The 19,269-nt window shown below is 38.2% G+C and overlaps 1 protein-coding gene across 1 annotated transcript in view; it reads right to left on the minus strand.

The window, feature by feature from the left end:
- The window catches only part of PRRG1 (proline rich and Gla domain 1), a 140,844-nt gene that overhangs the window by 65,795 nt on the left and 55,780 nt on the right, over window positions 1–19,269 (minus strand). Inside the window, exon 2 of the mRNA XM_061178335.1 lies at window positions 17,626–17,676. Within this exon, the coding sequence (XP_061034318.1) occupies window positions 17,626–17,635 (10 nt within the window). The 5' untranslated portion in view covers window positions 17,636–17,676. The remainder of the gene's footprint in view (window positions 1–17,625; window positions 17,677–19,269) is intronic.

The raw sequence follows: 19,269 nt of genomic DNA on the forward strand, positions 1-19,269 counted from the left end.
GTTGCCCTGGGCAGGGACAGCAACATGATTAACGATGTTATATCCAGACTTTAGCACATTCCTGCCAACCATGGGTGTTTAAATATAGCAATAATGTGCTCATTACTGTAAGAGGATGCCCCCAGGCGTTCTGCTGTTGGACAGCAGCAGTGAAATCAAAATCCAGTCTGTGGACTATCAGTCTTTGTCCCCCTAACTAAAAAAAAAATAAAATTCCAACTGACCTAATATAAACCCAGAGAACACTTACTTGTATGAAAGGAAGAGTTGACAAAATAATATCAAGAAATTACGACAAATTTGGCCATAATTCATTCCAAGGGATATTAGTAATAATTTTGTTCTAAATGCACTTAAATATATTTTGATACTTTAATATATTTAACCCCATTTCAATGTCCTTCAGAAAAAGAAAATTGTTCCGCATGACTTATAGGGGCATTTCATATAAACATTCAAAATGCATATTTATGATACCCAGTAAAATAAGGCAATGGTTATATGCATACTCATGGGGAATTATTTTTTTTTATGTACAGATTCATTTTAAACTATACTTCAATTACATTTTTCTAAAACTGTCCTGCTTGTTTGGAGAGATAAATAGAATGCTACCAGAATTTAATCTCTGCTAATGCAAAGAAATTAGAAAATTCCCTAATCTTAAAGACCTCTGACATGAGAGAAGGCACATTACAGATCCTTCAAGATGTATTTTAAAAAAAAAAAAGGTCTACATTTTGCAAAAAACATTTTGAAGTAAAATGAAAAACAGTAAATGCTCTTTTAAAAATGGCCACAATAGCAATGAATTTAAGGTTTACCTCATTTTAGAAATGTGTATTTCACTTCATAGAAGATACGGATTCATTACTTAGGATTCTTTAAAGTATCCAAATTGATACCAATTAGATGGCTACATTGAAAACTACAGCAGGCCTTCCATAAGTGTTTCCTTCCTTCTGTACTTCAGAAGGGTAACCATCGATAAAAATTAATCACACAGTCATAAAATATTGTTAGAAGAAATCTTAAAAAATAAAAAAATAAAAGGATGCTGTTGAGTTGGAGAGTAATAGGAGAATTTTCTATCAGTGCTTTTCACAGTTTAGCAGCATCAGAATCCCATGCTGGACTTATTATCACACATATTGCTGGGCCTACCTCCCAGATTCTCTGATTCCATAGGTCTGGGGTAGGGCCAAGAAGCTGCATTTCTAGTAAGATCCCAGGTAACGCTGGTGCTGCTGGTGCCACTCCCACAGTTTGAAACCACTATTCAAATGGGAGCTCCTTAGAAAACTAGTTCTGAGGAAGGTGTTTATGGAACGCTGGGATTAACAAATTTAAAAAAGATCTTTTACTGCATGACTTTTCAGGACCCTTAATATGCATTTAATATATATTTTAAATCTCCAGAAAACGAACATGACACAGGCATGTGTCATATTTATTTGACTGTGGAGCCCTTTTTCAAGGAACATTTCACTGAATTAACAACTTCCTAGCCATTGGTTTTATTTATGCCATGACAAACAATTGTCTTCCATATAATAGGCCAACTAATTCATGAAGACAGTAACTGATTTCTCTCGAGGCTTCTCTTTTCTAGGATAAACATGTCTAGTTCCTTCATCTGTTGGTCATATAAAATAGACAGAAGTCTCCATACCGTCTTTACCTCATAAAATATTGTATTCTACACTGAGTGTGGTCTGACAAGTACAAAACTGATCAGGGCTATTGGCTTCCTTGTTTCTAAACACAATAGATATGTCAATAAAGTCTAACGCATCTTTGGCTTTTGGGACAGTTTTCTTGAAAATAAACCAATCAGTAATAATGTATTTTAAGCTTTTAAGAGGAAAAAAGAAACCTAAATTCTCCTAAGAGAAAATGTTATATACACTATCTCCATAAAGGTGTCAAGGAAAGCAGCTAACTCTTGAAACCAGAAAGCAGGCTAATTCAGAAGGTTAAGCAACTATAAGGTAATGTACAGCAAGACACAGCCCTTCTTATTCCAGCCTAATCAAATTACCAAGAGCACTCCACCAACACCTTCTGTGTATTTTCTTGTACTGGGAGGCAACACGATATAATACTGAGAACTCTAGATGGAATAAGCTGGCAAGTAGATTTTATCTCACCTGCCAAATGTGCTCAATTAGAAGATACCACCTAGAGTAAGAGTCCGACCAGTAGGAAAGATATTGTTACAGATTAGTTCCGTCTGCCATATATTAGGGAATAGGAAGTTGTGGCAGAGTATTTGCTGTTCCTCATCAAGGTAATTTGGAAATGTCATGGGTGATACCAGAATTGGGATTCTTTCTATGTGGAAACAAAATAAAGGGGAAGGTGGCAGCTTGGACCTATAGGATAAGATCAGACTATTTCTTCCTAAAACACTGGGCAATTTCCACGATGCTAGGGCTTATGTTTGGACTTAATGTTTGAAACTAAAGATGATTACTTCCCTCTACCTCCTTCTCATCAAAATGTGTGAGTTACCCCACAGCTGTCCAGAATCATGTGTATGCCTTCATCAGAGATTACATGATGTGGCAAGTATACAGAATGTAAATTTACTTTGAGAACACAACACTGAGGTATTAATCAAACATGTTCTTTTCTCATTAAAGGACATAAAGAAAAACCTAAGCTGTTTTCTTTAGATTCAGTTAGGAAACACCCTTACTAAAGAAAATATTTAAACTCTAAGACTGGTAAACACATAAATGACCACAAAATAAGTATATTAATTCAAAAAACGTAACTACTTTTTCATAATTTCAAAATAAATAGCTCTCACCCATGCTTTCTCTTCAAAAGAAAAGAATAAAAATAAATGAAATAAGATAGCTTCTCAAGTAACTCTCTAAATTACTGCCTTAAACCGAAATATGTAGTCATGTTATATATTTTTAATGCATTGCAGCATACTAAAACTGACATTCTAATGCCAAAAATCTTTATCTAGGCAAAATCATGTCCGTACATTTGCTGAAAAACAGCAGATGGTAAGGCCTGAAAATTAACAGCCCACGTGGAAAATCTCTACTCCACTTATCTAATCAGTTCTCTAATCTTGGGTCTGGATTCATTGAAACAGCCATTATTTAAAGTTGCAAATGTTTACATTTTTCTTTTAAGTGAACAAAATTCCTTCTTTAGGACATATTTACTGAACACAGACTATGTACAATGAGATCATGACAAGTCACAAAGATGAGTAGGAGACTGCCTTTGACCTCAAGGTTCTTCAGTGCAAGAGATAATGAAGATAAAAGAGATACACAAACAGCTCTAACGCAAGATGAACAAGGTAGATGCTCTTTGAGGTCAGCAGGCAGGCGTACTTCTACTGGGTAGGTGTGTTTCGGGATGGGAGAGGGACCTGGAGAAGGGCAAGTGAAAAGTATATTTGGGCTGGCCTTTTAAAAACTGGCAGGATTGGGGCATGCAAAGATGGTGAGGAAAGACATCCTAGGAAAACAAAATAGTGAGTTGAGGGCCTGAAATCGAATAAACCTATGGCCACAAACGAGGAATATGAGCTGGTCAGTAGGGCCAGAGTACACGATTCAAAAGAGGAAGAGAGGGAAATGAAACCGCAAAGGGGCCTGATAGCCATGTCATGGAGGCATTTAATGTTAGGCTAAGATATTTAAACTATTCGACAGCATTCAAGAGTTTAGACCGATACTTCGTGGAGAATAACCTAGAAAAATGTACAAGTACAACAGATTTGGGGGTAGGATGAAGAGAAAATGGAGGGATAAAGACCAGGAAAAAGGCTACTTACAATAGACCAGGTTAAGAAATAATGAGATCATGCATTAGAATGGTGGCAATAGGAAGGGAAAGAAAGGGACAGATGTGAAATATGGGTGATCTCTTTGGCCACTACACCCATCATGTACCTTATTCCTCAGTCAAACCAAATCTTACCATCCTTCATATAGGTTCTTTTATGCCTCCATAATTCTGTACCTAATATTTCCTCTGCCTAGCAAACTCCTATTCCATTCAGATGTAACATCCTCTAAAAACCTTCCCCAGATTCTACTCCCCACTTCGTTAGACAGAGCTGCTACAGACTCTCAGTATTTACGTATACTTCAATTATAGCAATTAACTAAAGTATATTGTAATTTTATTATAATTTTTGGTATGCCTGTCTGGTTCCCCCTCAAGACTTGAGGGCAGGGCCCATGTATTATTAATATTTTGATCCAACATCTGTCTTTAATAATACCTAGTAAAGACCTTGGTACAGAACATGATTCAATAAGCGTGGAATAAAGGAAATGGCAGAATGGGAGAAACTTGATATCTGAATGACTAGAAGCTGGGAAGCCATGGACCATGCCTCTAATTATGAGGCAGCATCGTAAACTTAATATATGATTATGAAATCAGTACATTTACTGCAAAGTTTCTAGTGAGACAGCACTTGAATATCCTTCTGCAAGAGAAACTACCTTTTGAAATTTGTACAGTACTTCTGTTTGGGCTCCGCTTGGAGCACAATTTTTGTTGTTCTGAAAGAACCATTGATTTGTCGTAATACTTATGTAGAGGGAGAGTAGCTGGGCAACTACTGTTGTGGGAAGAGGGCACAGCCAGATGCTTTTTGGCTTGGCAAGGAACTAGCACCTTGGCTCCCCAGGGTGCTGCAGTGAATTCATGAAGAATGTGCAGGATAGTTTACATTTTTGGAGAAATGCATTGATACTTAACATCTGTTGGACACCACACAAACTATGAGCTTAAGGTAATTCACAGTTTCATTATTAGATAGTTCTACATTCCTTTCCTTTGTGAAACTGGATTTTCGGCTATGATTAAAAAAAAAAAAAGTGCTGTGTTTGACAAGAAGTGAGAAGGTTTGAAAAGTTGTGCAGTGCCCAACAGGTACACACATCCAATTAGTAAGTAACTGCATGACTATTTAAGATAGAAATATTGAAACAAAGCGAGTCACATGAGTTTTTTGGTTTCCTAGTGCATTTATAAAAGTTATGTTTACACTATACTATAGACTATTAAGTATGCAATAGCATTATGTCTTTAAAAAGCAATGTACATACCTTAATTAGAAAATACTTTATTGCTAAAAATGCTATTACCTGACAACACAGGGTTGCCACAAACCTTCAATTTGTAAAAAACCACAATATTTGCAAAGTGCAATAAAAGGAGGTATGCCTGTATTATTTTTTCAAATGGCTACCAAGCTGTCAGGATATAAATACCTATTAAGTTGTTTGGACCTAATTACTTAATAAATGGAACTATTAGGCATTTCTTTTGGCCTATGGCTGCTGTGAAAAAGTCACTGCAATAACTAAGGGCGCCTTAAACTCAGAAAGTTTGGGAACCTCTGACCTAGGGGTTCTAGAGGCTGATGGAGTCCTGCCACTGCTCTCCCAAATACATCTGGCACACCATGCTTGAATGGGCTGGGAAGTTCCTTCTCTGAGGAAGGAAACTGAGATCCCTTCTGAAAGTTTACAGTTACTGAAACCTGTCACATGGGTTACTGTGGCCCTGATAAGAGCCAGCAGGAAAAGAATATAGTATAGTACCCCCCCCATCCAGTCACACCCCTCAATTGTAGGTTATCCTAAGGTCTCCCTCAATTAGCCACTCTGGTTCTGTGAGCTTGCCTGGGAAAGAGGCCAGGGAGATGAAAATGAAACAACAGGGTCACTAGGTAGCCGGAACACTGGGCAATCGGGCCTCCTGTGTTATGGAGCGAGCACAGGTGAGTGAAATGCTGGGTAGAAAGGTGCCCTCCTCTTTTCCCAGCGCTGCTGGTAATTACTACCAGCCCAGCAAAGGCAACCTGTGCCACAGTTCACAAAGTGACTCCTCTATTGTCCTTGGAATTGTCCTGGGTACCAGAAAGCCTGGTTTTTCGTTTTTTTTAAAAAATAAAGCCATTTCTTTAGTTTTAATTTATTCATTTATGGCTGTGTTGGGTCTTCGTTTCTGTGCGAGGGCTTTCTCCAGTTGTGGCAAGCGGGGGCCACTCTTCATCGCGGTGCGCGGGCCTCTCACCATCGCGGCCTCTCTTGTTGCGGAGCACAGGCTCCAGACGCGCAGGCTCAGTAGTTGTGGCTCACTGGCCCTGTTGCTCCGCGGCATGTGGGATCCTCCCAGACCAGGGCTCGAACCCATGTCCCCTGCATCGGCAGGCAGATTCCCAACCACTGCGCCACCAGGGAAGCCCCAGAAAGCCTGGTTTGAGTGCCCTGGTTTTAATGTAAGACTATACGCCGGCAACAACAGCAAGAACATGAAGAGCAAGAGAGAATGGGGACCTCCTACAAATGCACCTAGCATTCCATTATCTTTCTTCAGTGCAGAAGGCGGGGCATACTCCTCTATCTGTGGGAGAAGGCGAGCTTCATGTCCTACTACTCCGCCATCTTGATTGCTCCTCCCAGGGCGTACTCCTCTAGACCTAAGGTGCAACCCTAGAGTTCTTCAATTTCCCATGGGACTAGGGTTGGTCAGGGAAGGAAGACAGACATTCTCATATTTCCAGGGGCTGTGGCTGTTTAATCTGAGTAACGAATGTGATCTCATTGGTATTCCAAGCTTGTTAAATGGTACACATCAGTTACGCATTTAGAAAGTAAGAAAAAGTTGTTAAAGCAAACAGCTATGAGAGGAAAGCAAAAACCCTACGCTTCCCTTCCTCATCCGTAAAATTGGAATAACAGCACCGACGTCATAGTTATAAATGAGGTAATGGACATAAAGTGCTTTGCTCAGAGCTTGGCAAAAAATGGAGCTCAATAAACAAGAGTGTGATTTGTTGTCACCATGACAGCTGTCATCGTGGCAGTTATTCCATTAAAGGAAGAACAAGAGATTTACCAAGATGATAAAAAAAAATACACTTAGAAAATAAAAGAATAGATGATCAAGGATAGGGTTAACTTTCAGTGAGTCTGTATGTTTAACTCCAGGGATGCCTAGAAGTTTGGTCCCCTTGGTCAAGATTGGGATGAAATGTACTAGCTTTATAAAGTGCTGTTTAAAGCCCTTGGAGGCACTCTGTACTAGCTTGTCTACACTGTTTATTGAAAAGGTATAGATTGATGGTTTGCACTGATGGTATGCAGCCTAATTTCATCTGTATGACCATTGGGTATCAAAGATTCTCAGTAAACATGTGCCTTGGCTCCCCTGAGACCAAGGTTATCTTGCATGTATCTCGACTGTTCACAATTAGAAGAAAAAGCATGCCCTGTGTGACTAAAAATGGCCTTAGGAGCCATCTTTCTCCGGCTGCACCATACCTTTAGCCATTATTAAAGCCTTATGAGAGTCTCATAGGTCCTTTCAATTAGCTAATGTTGAGTAGTGCCTACTTTGATGATTCATAACTAGTTTGAGGATATCATGAGATTTAAAAATTTCAGAAATTCTTCAGAATGTAAATTAAGGACTATTTCTGGTCCTTATTTAGAAGGACTTGATTCTGTAAGAAACTCATAAGCAAGTATCCTTTACCATACCTTATATGTTTACTTTTATTAACTTCAATTTTGATCAAATGTATGCTGATAGTCTATCATCAGCATTTTAATAATAGATCACAAAGAAGCTCTTAAGAAGGACAGATTAAGAAATGAAAATCATACACATGACAGATATATATGTTCAGCAAATCATGAATGAGTAGCTACAACAAAATATACTAAATAAATTATTTTCCATTGATACTTGGGTTATTTGATAGTTCAGGTAGCTATTCAATATTTGACATAATCACTGTGGATATTAAGGACAGTAAGACATTATTTATGCAGAAGTCACTCAAATAAATCCAGTCTCATAAACTTAGAAACAAAAGATGACCAAGGTCATGCATTATAACTTATCTTATGTTTTACCTACAGGGGAGCCTCAGCTCCCTTAGATTAATCAAGGATCAATTTACTCAACCCTCATCCACGAGCCTGGCTATAAGACTTGAAAGCCTCATTGCACATTAAAGCTGAGAAGCAGAAGGGACTAGGGGTGGGCTGAACTGGATCAACACACTGACAGCAACAAGAAGTGAAAGCTGATGAATCTGAAGACAAGAGGACAGACAGACAGAAGGCTCTTTGAGGGTTATTTAGAGTAGGTCCTAACCCTGCTCACACTAACAGCTCCCAAAGCTGGGATTATGTTTATGATGGTGAACCTGAGTCACCAAGAAAGGACCACATGATGTTCACGATATTGTTTAAGAAGGCAGTAAGGTATATGATCTATTTTAGAACTATTTCCATAAAAATAGTTTTTAAAAAGTTTTTTTAACAATTTAAAAAGGTGAGCATGAGCAATCTGCAAAATGTATTTATTCAAATGGAAAGTTCATTCCTAGACAGTGTTGTGTAAATGTTGGTGTGCCACAGACTGAAACTATAATGAGTCCACATGCTAACCAGGAAGCTATGTTTCTTTTCTGAATAAATCTCTAATATCTTGTTTAGTTGTGAATTTCTCATAAAAGACTGCATAAGATGCTAAGCTATCCACTTATTTGAGCCTTCTGTTAGTCATATGAAAACTGCCTTTTGAGGCTATCTTGTTGAAGTCTGAGAAAGCCAATATCCGTTCACCACTTTCACTAACCCTTTATTGAAACAAATGAAACTGCAGGCAAAGAGAAGAGTATGGTAGGGTGAAAAGGTCCCGAATTTGTAGTCAGGTATGCGGATTCCTGTCCAGCTCTGGCACTAACCTGGCTGCATGATTCTGCATTTGTTGCTTAATTTATCTGGGCCTGTCTCCTAATTTGTGAACCTAAGATGTTGTATATATATGATTTCTTAGGTCCTTTGAGTTGTGACTGTGAGGTTTTATACTTGGAAAGATTTTTGTTACGTGGGAGTAGTGTATCACATCCAAATTCTTTGGGGATATGAATACACTATTTTTCAGCCAAGCAACCACCATCCCCCAAACCAACAACAACAACAAAAAACAAACAAGAAGCAAAAATCAACAAGGAGCACACCAAATCCTGCACTCAGATTTATATACTATAAAAGAAAATCTTATGAAGTGTCATACTCATAATTCTTTGTTTTCTTGCTTCTAAGCCATTTTGATACCATCATTTACTCAGTTGTGCGTGCATACGATGCCTTCAAGGTTTTTTTCTGCTGAAATGGGTATTAAATAGGCATTTCTTATCACAGACTGATGGATATAACTTTCCCTAGAAAAACAAAGTCTCACTAGAATTCTAAAGTGACATTTCACCTCCTAAAAACCAATATTATGCAAAATAAAAAGATCCTATTTGGATTATCTTCCTATTAGTTAGGGAGGTGGAAAAACCAGATTATTTCCCAATTGTATTTCACCACTGTAACCTATTTGTGGAAATTAAAGGTTAATTTTTTCATAGCAGGTAGGTTTATAATTCAGAATTTGTTGTACAGTGGTGCTCATGTGCCCAAACAGGTTGTCACAAACTTATAGCTTAGTTAGAATGGCATGTAGTATATGTATTCACAGGAACTAGGAAGCTGAAACCCACTCAAGGACTGAGATATTTGAAAAATAATGTGAAGTTACAGGACTGAGCTAGTGAGAGTGGGGGGTCTCAGGGTTTGAGAGAAGAAGTAATTAATATCTTTAATATCCTGAACCTGCTTCTTAAGGACAATGTAGTGGTTATGATCACTACCTAAGACTTTAAAAAAAGATATCTTTGTGCTACCGGAGGTATGTAATGAAACGCCAGATGATAACAGGCAGGTTTCCTGGAATAAGTGGAGAAAGTGGAGAAAATGACAGAAATGGATTTCTGTAAGAGAGAAGACAAAACCGGTAACGTACGTCTATAAAGTCAATATTTTTTAAAAACAAAACAAATATGGTTCCCCCCTGCCGAGTGAGTCTTGCTAACTCAATATGGTTTTCTTAAAAGCCAAATTTTACATCAAATATTCAGATGTCTCTTGTCTAACGATTTTACGCTTTGTAAAGAATAACGAGATACAGAGAAAAGATCTAATAGATTCTCCCACAAAGGAAGGTAAAAGGCCAAATTTTCTTTGAAGGAGTTTTACAATTCATAATGCCTTATCAAAAAGAATGCTTCATGAAATAAGGATGACAGCAATCAAGTTACTAGCAATTGCAATAATTGGTTTAAACGTATGGTATGTGGTACTCTAACACATGATATTTATAGACTAGGGGCTGTGCCTTACCCACAGGAAACAAACAAATATGGAATTAGAAAATGGTCTAATTTGCACAAAATTAAGCACACAATCAGGTGGAATCATGAAAACACGGGAATTCCAAAGATAGGTATTTCTCCTATCACTAGGGCCTCAACTATTATTAACAAGAATATCATTAGTCTTAGAGTTTATAGTTGTCACGGCCATAAAACTTTGTTTTTAGCTTATGGATCTGATTTACACTGATTACAGTTCTGTCCCATATGGAAGGAAATGGAAACAACTATAACAATCACCATTTAATGGGGGGAAAGGCATGTAGAGAGACTCAGCAAATATGAAATATAGTTTTAAATACATAACTCTATGTTATAATGAATGCTTCACAATCTGTCAACATAGACAGTATGGTATTATCTATGTGACAGTTAGCTGTAATCTAGATGTTAGGAGTGAACAATTGTCCTAATAGAACACATACTACATTTAATCAAAAAGCCACATTTCAGAGGTGGTTGTTTAGACAGCACTCAAAGATAGTATTCAGCTAGCTTTCTCTTCTGTGCACAAACAGCAGAGCATGATGGATTTCAGAAATGGAGTCTCATTGACAAATTAGTGCCTTTGTTAATTAGCACATGCATTTCAGAAATGACTTTTCGCTGGTGAAATCAATGTTATTTACATGTGAATTTGCTCTAGAAATGATAGAATTCAAACTTTCGCTTGCTCTGTCTGAAGGGGAGGTACTACATACCAGGAGTGCTCTCTTTTCCTCCCCTTCTCTCATAGTGGCTCCTCAGGGACCCCTTTAGAAAACCTGGAGCTTCACTGAGCAACACTGGAAACCACTGATCCATCTCAATCCCTTCATTTTACTGACAAGAAAACTGAAATCCAGAGGTTAAGTGACTTATCCAAGGACACAGCTGCTTGATTATAGGACCAGGACTACACCTTGGTTTCTAGAACCATAATGGAAGAAAATTTCACATACTGCGGTATGGGAAAGTCATTCTGGCTTATATATGATTTAACTCGAACTTTATGCTAACTAAAACAGCCTGTTTGTGGCCTATCAAACATGCATCGTACATCTGCCTTAATCCTTAAAGAAAAGGGTGCATTGGCCAGAAGTAAAAAATGTCCATGTTAAAAATAAAGATGAAATGCCTCCCTTCCTGGGTCACCAATGCTGGTATGCCTTCAATGATAAGACTCCCTTCCCAGGTGCGAAGGCCATACTGAGTCCCTGTGTGTATGCTGATTTGTTGTGGCTGTTGTTTTGAAATCTTGAAGGAATGGATCCCTGACTTCTTTGATGTTCTTTGTTCTGACAAGATATAAAACTGTGCTGAAAACCATGCTTCTCCAGACTAGTTCCTCAGAGTTATCTGAGCTGCTGTCTACTGGGCTACAGTTCTTAGTTTGGCTCAAATAAAACTTCTTTCTATTCCTATCATAGATCAGTTTATTGATTATTTCTGTTGACAACCATATACATTTGTCCCTCGGTAGCCATGGGGGATTCATTCCAGGACCCCCTATGGATACCAAGTTCTGCAGATGCTCAAGTCCCTTATGTGAAACGGCATAGTATTTGCATATAACCTATGCACATCCTCTCATATACTATAAATCATCTCTACATTACTTATAATAACTAATACAATGTAAGTGATACATAAATAGTTGGAAACACAATGTAAAGTCTATGTAAATAGTTGCTGGCATGCAGCAAATTCAAGTTTCACTTTTTTGAACTTTCTGGAATTTTTACTTTTTTCCAATATTTTTGATCCATGGTTGGTTGAATCCATGGATGTGGAACCCGTGGATACCTGCAGACACAGAGGGCCAACTCTAGTGCTCTCCTTTAGACTTGAATTACTTCTATGAAAATCATAATATGTTAATTATGGCTTATCTCTAAAGATTTCCTTCCCTTTATTCTAAATCAGTGGTTTTCAATCTTGGGAGACATTGCACCCCAGGGAACATTGGCAGTGTCTGGATACATTTTTGATTCTCACAACTTGGGGGGGTAGGTGCCACTGGCATGTAGTGGGGAGAGGCCCCACGACAAAGACTTACCTGGCCCCAAATGTCAATAGTCACTCCTACATGTATGCCCCAAAGAACTGAGAACAGATACTCAAAAACTTGTACATCGAGGTTCACAGTAGCACTATTTAGAATAGCCAAAGGGTGGAAACAACACAAATGTCCACCAACTGATGAATGACTAATCACATTGTAGTATATTCATACAATGGGATATTATTCAGCCATAAAAAGGAATAAGGTACTTATACAACATGGATAAACCTAAAAACCATTATGCTAAGTGAAAAAAGCCAGACACAACAAAAGGGCACATACTGTATTATTCCATTTAAATGAAATATCTAGGATAGGTAAATCCATAGAGCTAGAAATCAGATCACAGGTTGCCAGGGCCTGGGAAGGGAGAAATAGAGACTGACTGTTTAATGGGTAGAGGGTCTCCCTTGGAGGTGATGGAAATGTTTTGGTACAAGATAGTTGTACAACATTGTGACTGTACAAATGCCACTAAACTGTACACTTTAAAATGGTCAATTCTATGTTATGTGAATTGTTTTGCCTACATTATGTGTTTTGCCTCAATTTTTTAAAAAAATGTCAGTAGTGCTAAGGTTGAGAAACCATTCTAAACTTACGTACCAAAGTTATTTTCTTCTTGAATAGGTAAAAGGCAGAGAGGATTGCATCAAAGACAAAAAGCATCAAGCACTATAATGTTTAAAAAAAAAAAAAAAAAAGCAGCCTGACCCTTAAATAGTAAGCTCATTTTTTTTCTGATGGGAAAACTTGCCAGGAAAAAATAATGGCTGTTGTCAGCCCCAAGCAGATTTGTTTTACTGTTATAAAATTATGAAGCTAGACAAGGGTTTACGATAAATTGGTGACATCATCTGAACTGCAGAGGCATGAATATGCTACCATAATAGAGAGACTCTCAGATTTAATATAGGCCAGAAAATGAAATAATTGTCTTTAAATGTGTGCCTTCACTTGAACTGTAAACCTGGGAGCTGTCAAATAAAATTAGGCACTACATTACGAGACAGTCACTTTACAAGGCTTGTCAGTTTGAACACTCATTCCCTGTTTGAAAACATGGAGCTGTATGCTCAGAATGAAAGTTTAGGATTGGCCTCAACTGAACAGTAGTTTAGCAGTGACTCAAAGAGCTTAGAAATTTACTGTGGTAGCTATAAACCATCTTCCTTCCGTTAAGTCTTAGTAAGTGGAGGGGACATGTTTGGGTTCTTTGAACTAAAGGAGCCAAGTACATCCAGTGACCCAAAGGAATGATGCTGCTATGTTTTAATAATAATAAAAAAAGAGTGTAACTGGTAGCACTGTCTCTGTTTCTCTACAGCACAACAATATGTTCATGTATACTAGGACATCAAGGGCATGTTACCATTAAGCATGGAAAATGAAGATGGAAACTGACTTTGCAGATTAAGAATTTATAGACCTAGGGTTACCTCCTAGGCTAGGTAAAAGCTATCTCCAAAGATTAAATACTGAAAGAGGAGAAACAGAAAAAATGCTAAGGTATCTTTATATTTTTATGTTAATTATTCTTCACAAATAAGACCTGTCTGCCTGCTATCATTCAGCTATTCCAGATATTGTTTTCTACACAACAAAGCAAAATTAATCAGTTTGAAGATTCATGGCTAAATATTATTCCTATTTTGTAAAAGACGAGTAGGAACATCTTGTGGTTTGCTATTATTGAGGAAACATGATGAATTTCTTCCAGAAGCTTTGTTATTAAGGTAAAGACAGTGAAATTAGCCATCATAACTGCATATTAGAGTAATAAATACCATAAATTGCTGCTATAGCACTTAAAATATGCAGTAAGAGAAGTGTGTTCTGACAGAAAAAAATCAGATGGAAAATAGGTGTGATTCAAAGTCAAATTCTACTCAAACATTGTAACAAAAACAACCCCCAAATTTTTTAGCAAGACAACTCCCAAGAAATTGCTTTGTGGAATACTGAGACTTTTGTCATTTTATCGTGAATGTACCAGTTATTCAGGGGGGTAGGGGGAGGGGCGGGGATGAAAAGGTAGGATAAAGTTTTACTTTCCATCTGAAGATGATTACTGATAAATACTCTCTAGTATTATGTACATAATATTTGGTAAGCCTATATATACATATTTGCAAAATCCTTACATTCTCTTCTTTGTGAAAATGTTAATTCTCTACTAAAATCTTACACATAATTTTATCTATACATGCTGTTGTTTTTTTGTAACAGCATCTCCCCTTGTTATCTACATGCTGTTCTGGTATTCCATGCTGTATTTTATTCTTTGTGTTATGAAGAACCACAAATATAAAAACCTATCAATCAAGAAGGGTGACTTTCACCACAGAAGTGGTGTCTTAGGCCCCTTACTTTGGGCACCTCCCACTGTGGGCTGTGTACAGCAAGCTTCTGAGTTGAATTATCTTGTTATCTAGCTTGGTGACTGCCAATCACTGCTGCTGCCTCTGAATTACTGCAGCCATGGACCACCACTGCTCAGAGGATTTTGATATTTGAGGCACCCCACTATCTGACACAAGTGTTTTAGCTGTTACCATAAATGTTGATGAACACTGAGCCACTTCTCTTTTCCTATCTGCTCACTCCCCCATGCTGTGAGAAACATGAATATCATCGTAGTTCTAAGAAAATATTTTCTTCCATACCTTTCACAGCATCAGATAGCTCCTAAGTTTTTAATCAACTTCATACACTGCTGATGACTAGGGTGTTCAGAATACAATTTGTTGGAAGAAAATAAAAACTGGATATGACATAGGGAGACCTAGGTTTGTCTTCTGACTCTTCATTTATAAACTGTGGACTTTAGATAAGACTCTCTCATGACCCTCAGTTTTATAATAAATAAAATGAAGATAATAATCCCTATTTACATTATAGGGTTCTCTTACAACTCAAATAAGATAATGAAGGAGAAATATGTACGAGTTATGAAATGCTCTACAGATACTTGTTAATATCAAAATAATTATATATTCATAAAAGTCCTAAATACTAAATTCTAGCTAAATACTAAATCCCTATATAGTAAATGGGATTTCAATGCCACATACAATGGACACAATTTGTAAGAATTTGTTTATGAATTTTTTCATATCACATAAATAAAAGAATGATTCCTCTAACACATATTTATAAATAATTTCTTCATCCAGTATCAAAGAATACTAAAAGAAATTCACCTCAATTTCATTTTAATTTTTCATCTATACTGTATGGTTTCCCAGCTGTGTTCTTTGTTTTCATGGCTCCTTAATTAATGAGGCTAGTGCCATGTCTTTGTGATATTTTCCTCTGCTGTCCCTTTGTATGACACATTGAGCTATGTTTGTGAGAATCTTTGCCAAATCCACTAAAAACTCCATTGTACACTGCCAGAAAAGGAAAAAAAGAGCCCACAGAAGCACCTTTTTTTTCACTAAGCATCCTTTTTTTCAGCAATTAACAAGTATAATCAGACAAACTAAGTAAAGCTTAGAGTGTAAAGGATAGATTCTTTGAGATTCAGGATTTTAAGGATGTTTTTAAAGTGCTTAACACAGTCAACATGCTGCTATTACAGGCTTCCATGTGTTTGTAAAAGTAGTATTTCTTTTGAAGCACTTCCCTTATCTCATCTCCAGGTTGGAAACATGCCCATCTTTGCAGATTACAGTACCATGCCCTGTCCTTTAGCAAGAACTCTATTAATTACCTGACCATTTAAACAAATACTGGGTGGGGCGCCTTTTAAAGCAAGCACCGAATGATCTCCCTGCTAATAACCTGATGACCATTCTGAAAAGGAAGAATGAAAACAAGAAGGAATGTGTTGCCCTGTCTCAGCGCAGCTTTCTTCGCCATATGGCCATGATGAAATCCAATCATCACAACATTCTCCAAATTCACTTGAAGCTTGGAGAAAGTGAGGATCAAACCATGATGAGTCACTCTGGAAGGTTCTGTTGACAGCTGACTTGGAGTTAGGATGTGGTATGGATTAGTCCCAGAACTTTGACCAGTTTTTTTTACTTAGTCATTTTTTAAAAATTTCTAAACTATCAGAGATTGGTATCTTTTGTGAAGGTTGGGAAAGAACCAGAATACCCAGGGAAGCACTGGAGAAAACACACAAAAGCTGGCTCATCAAGGTTCAGGAAGATATTTTCTATCTATAATCCTTGGGGCTGCCTACCAGGGCCCATACTGACATGGGGCGAGAAAGATGCCTAGAGCATAAACATAAGGAAGCACTCTCTGTCACTTGCACAACCCTAGTCCCAGCCCTGCTGCCTACAGAGGCATCTGATCAAATAACTTCATTTTAACTACTGAAAGACATAACCAATGAAGATATACTTATTCAGTAAGGACAGCAATGAGCATATCACTGCACTCTTCCATTGTACTTCAGAGTTCTCAACATGCTTTCATATATATTATCACATTATGACAACCACAGTCTCCTGAGGCTAATAGTGCAGAATGTTATTAATCCCACCTCAGAGATGAACAAACAAGTTTAGGGGAACGGTAGGATTTGATCAAGATAGTAGAGGTAGAACTTGAATTCAGGTCTTTGACCTATGTCCAGTACTCTTCTCATTATACTTACCCAACACCAAGTCTTCCTCTGAGGTCCTTTATAGCATCAGATTTTTATGGTCTACATTGATTAGAATTATTTATGAAGTCACTGCAGTGGCTGGTTATTAACAACTTAACAAAGAAATGACCTTAAATTTGTCTATTGTTCACTGCCCATATAATAGCCTTATGACAAAGGAAAAATAAAAAGAATTCATCTAATGCTTCTTAATGCCAGGCTTAAACATTTTAGGGGCAACCAAAGCCATTTATAAGTCAAGCTCACAGATGAATTTTTTACTACTATCATTTGGTTGCATACTACCATCATATTTTTGTTTATGTTATTATCAGCAAGGCTCAGAAACCATTAGCAGCATATGGGTTACTTTGCTAAGAGTTGTAAAGAAGCTGGGATTAGGGCAGGTTTATATAATATCATGTTTGAGCCTTCTCTCCCTGTACTGGAAGATGTCCAGAAAAGAGCAGGGGAAAAAAAAGACCCTTTCCAGTGAGCAACATGTGATCTGTTGTCTTTTTCTGCACAGCCCTGCTTCAAACGAAACCTTTCTAACACTAACCAGAAATACGATTTAGGTGCCCACAAAAAACAAACAAACAAAAAAAAAACCCAAATACAAGCTTTGAGTTGCAAATCTAATTTCCTGGATAGTGGATTAATGTGGAGAGAATCTAAGTTATTTAAAAGTAAAGAGAAACTTACTTCTCCCCATGTTTTCTTGTGGTCTCTGGTAGGTCCTTGGATGATGATTCACTGTAAAAAACACAGCACACACACAGTCAGATTCAAGTTCCATTAAAACTTATGTTGTCAACATGAGCATTTCATTTCAGTGCATTCCAATCTTGCCCCCTTACCTAAATAAAACAGATATCTAACCTCAGAGGACAGAAACAAAGTATTCTGGAAGCATGGGCTCTACATCAGCTTACTATGAACTTGTTTATCTGGCATTAGTTTCTGCCCTTGCCAAATAGAAGTCATCAAATTGGTCACATAGCTTATCTCTTAGGAAGGCACTGATACCAACAAAAAATGGTGGACAAAAATGCCAAAAGGCCCAATTTTAATAACAAGGCTAGCATGTTATTAGTTTGCCTATCCCTGGTTTCTCTTCAATGTCACTCTGTGACAAATCCAATACCATTTATAGTGTAACATTTTCCTGAATGGTGTCAAACAGCAGTACCTCTAATCAAATTATCCCTGCAGCAAAGCAGCCCACAGAGTTACTACCAATAAACAGTATGAATCAATAACTATGAGCTACTGACAACAGAAACTCTGGAGGAAAAAAATACATATTGCAAATGCAGGTGTGCATGGAGGAGCAGCAATTCTGTTTCTTTATGAAAATACATACACCGAAGCTAATTTATACTATAATGCTTTATTTTCTCACAGGCTTTAATCACAGAACTACCACACATCTGTTGTTCACCTGCCACATTCCCAGTATGGAGCTAAGCACCAGAGAGGCAAAATTATAAGACATAATTTATCGCTACATTAAGGAATATATAATCTACTTGAAGTCAAGCATATAGAGGAGAGTGATGTCGTCAAGATGGTCACACAGATCATTCCCAACTTCAGTCCCCCTCACAAGAAGACCACCTAACAACTATGCATAGAGAAGACTCCATTGTGAAGATGTTAGAACCTGAGGGTAAGGCTGAAGCACCCTGCTGGACAACAGAGACTGAGAAGGAGCACATTAGAAGGGTGAGAGGACTGGATATACCCTGACCACATCACCCTCCTCCCTGTGGGGAGAAGTGGGAATATGGATTCCATAATGGGAAAAGAGAGCCCGAGGTGGACATCCAGCTCCCCCAGCATATGGGACACTTCCCAGGAGGCCCACTCAGGTCTTGCCTCATGGAGATCACCAGAGGAATCTGCTGGGCTTGACTACTGGGGATCAGAGAGAGGTGGAGAAGGGGGGCGGGGCTTATAGCAAACAGTGCTCAGGCCCTGGCAAACGGCATTCCTGCTCATATCAGTGTCTGAGCAAAGATCCCAGCCAGCAACTCTGGCCATCGGCAGAGCTGAGCCAGTGGCCCCTTCTGGCTAGGGAGCTCAGTTGGTAGTTCTACCTGATTTGGACCCACAATCAATGGGCCAGACTGGAAATGAAGCCTGTTCTACCATCCAGCCCATGAAGGCAAGCAAATACTCAGCCTCGCCCAAGTGCTGAGCATAGCCTCCATTCTCTCCTTCCAGGAAGCCTGGCCAGGGAACTAGAGCAGCCACAAGCCCATCGTATAGCCCCACTTGGTCAGGCAGCCAAGCCAGCAGCCCTGACCAACTGCTGAGCATAGCCACTGGCCCTGCAAAACCAGA

Source organism: Eubalaena glacialis, chromosome X, assembly GCF_028564815.1.
Source record: "Eubalaena glacialis isolate mEubGla1 chromosome X, mEubGla1.1.hap2.+ XY, whole genome shotgun sequence".
In the NCBI taxonomy this organism is placed as follows: domain Eukaryota; kingdom Metazoa; phylum Chordata; class Mammalia; order Artiodactyla; family Balaenidae; genus Eubalaena; species Eubalaena glacialis.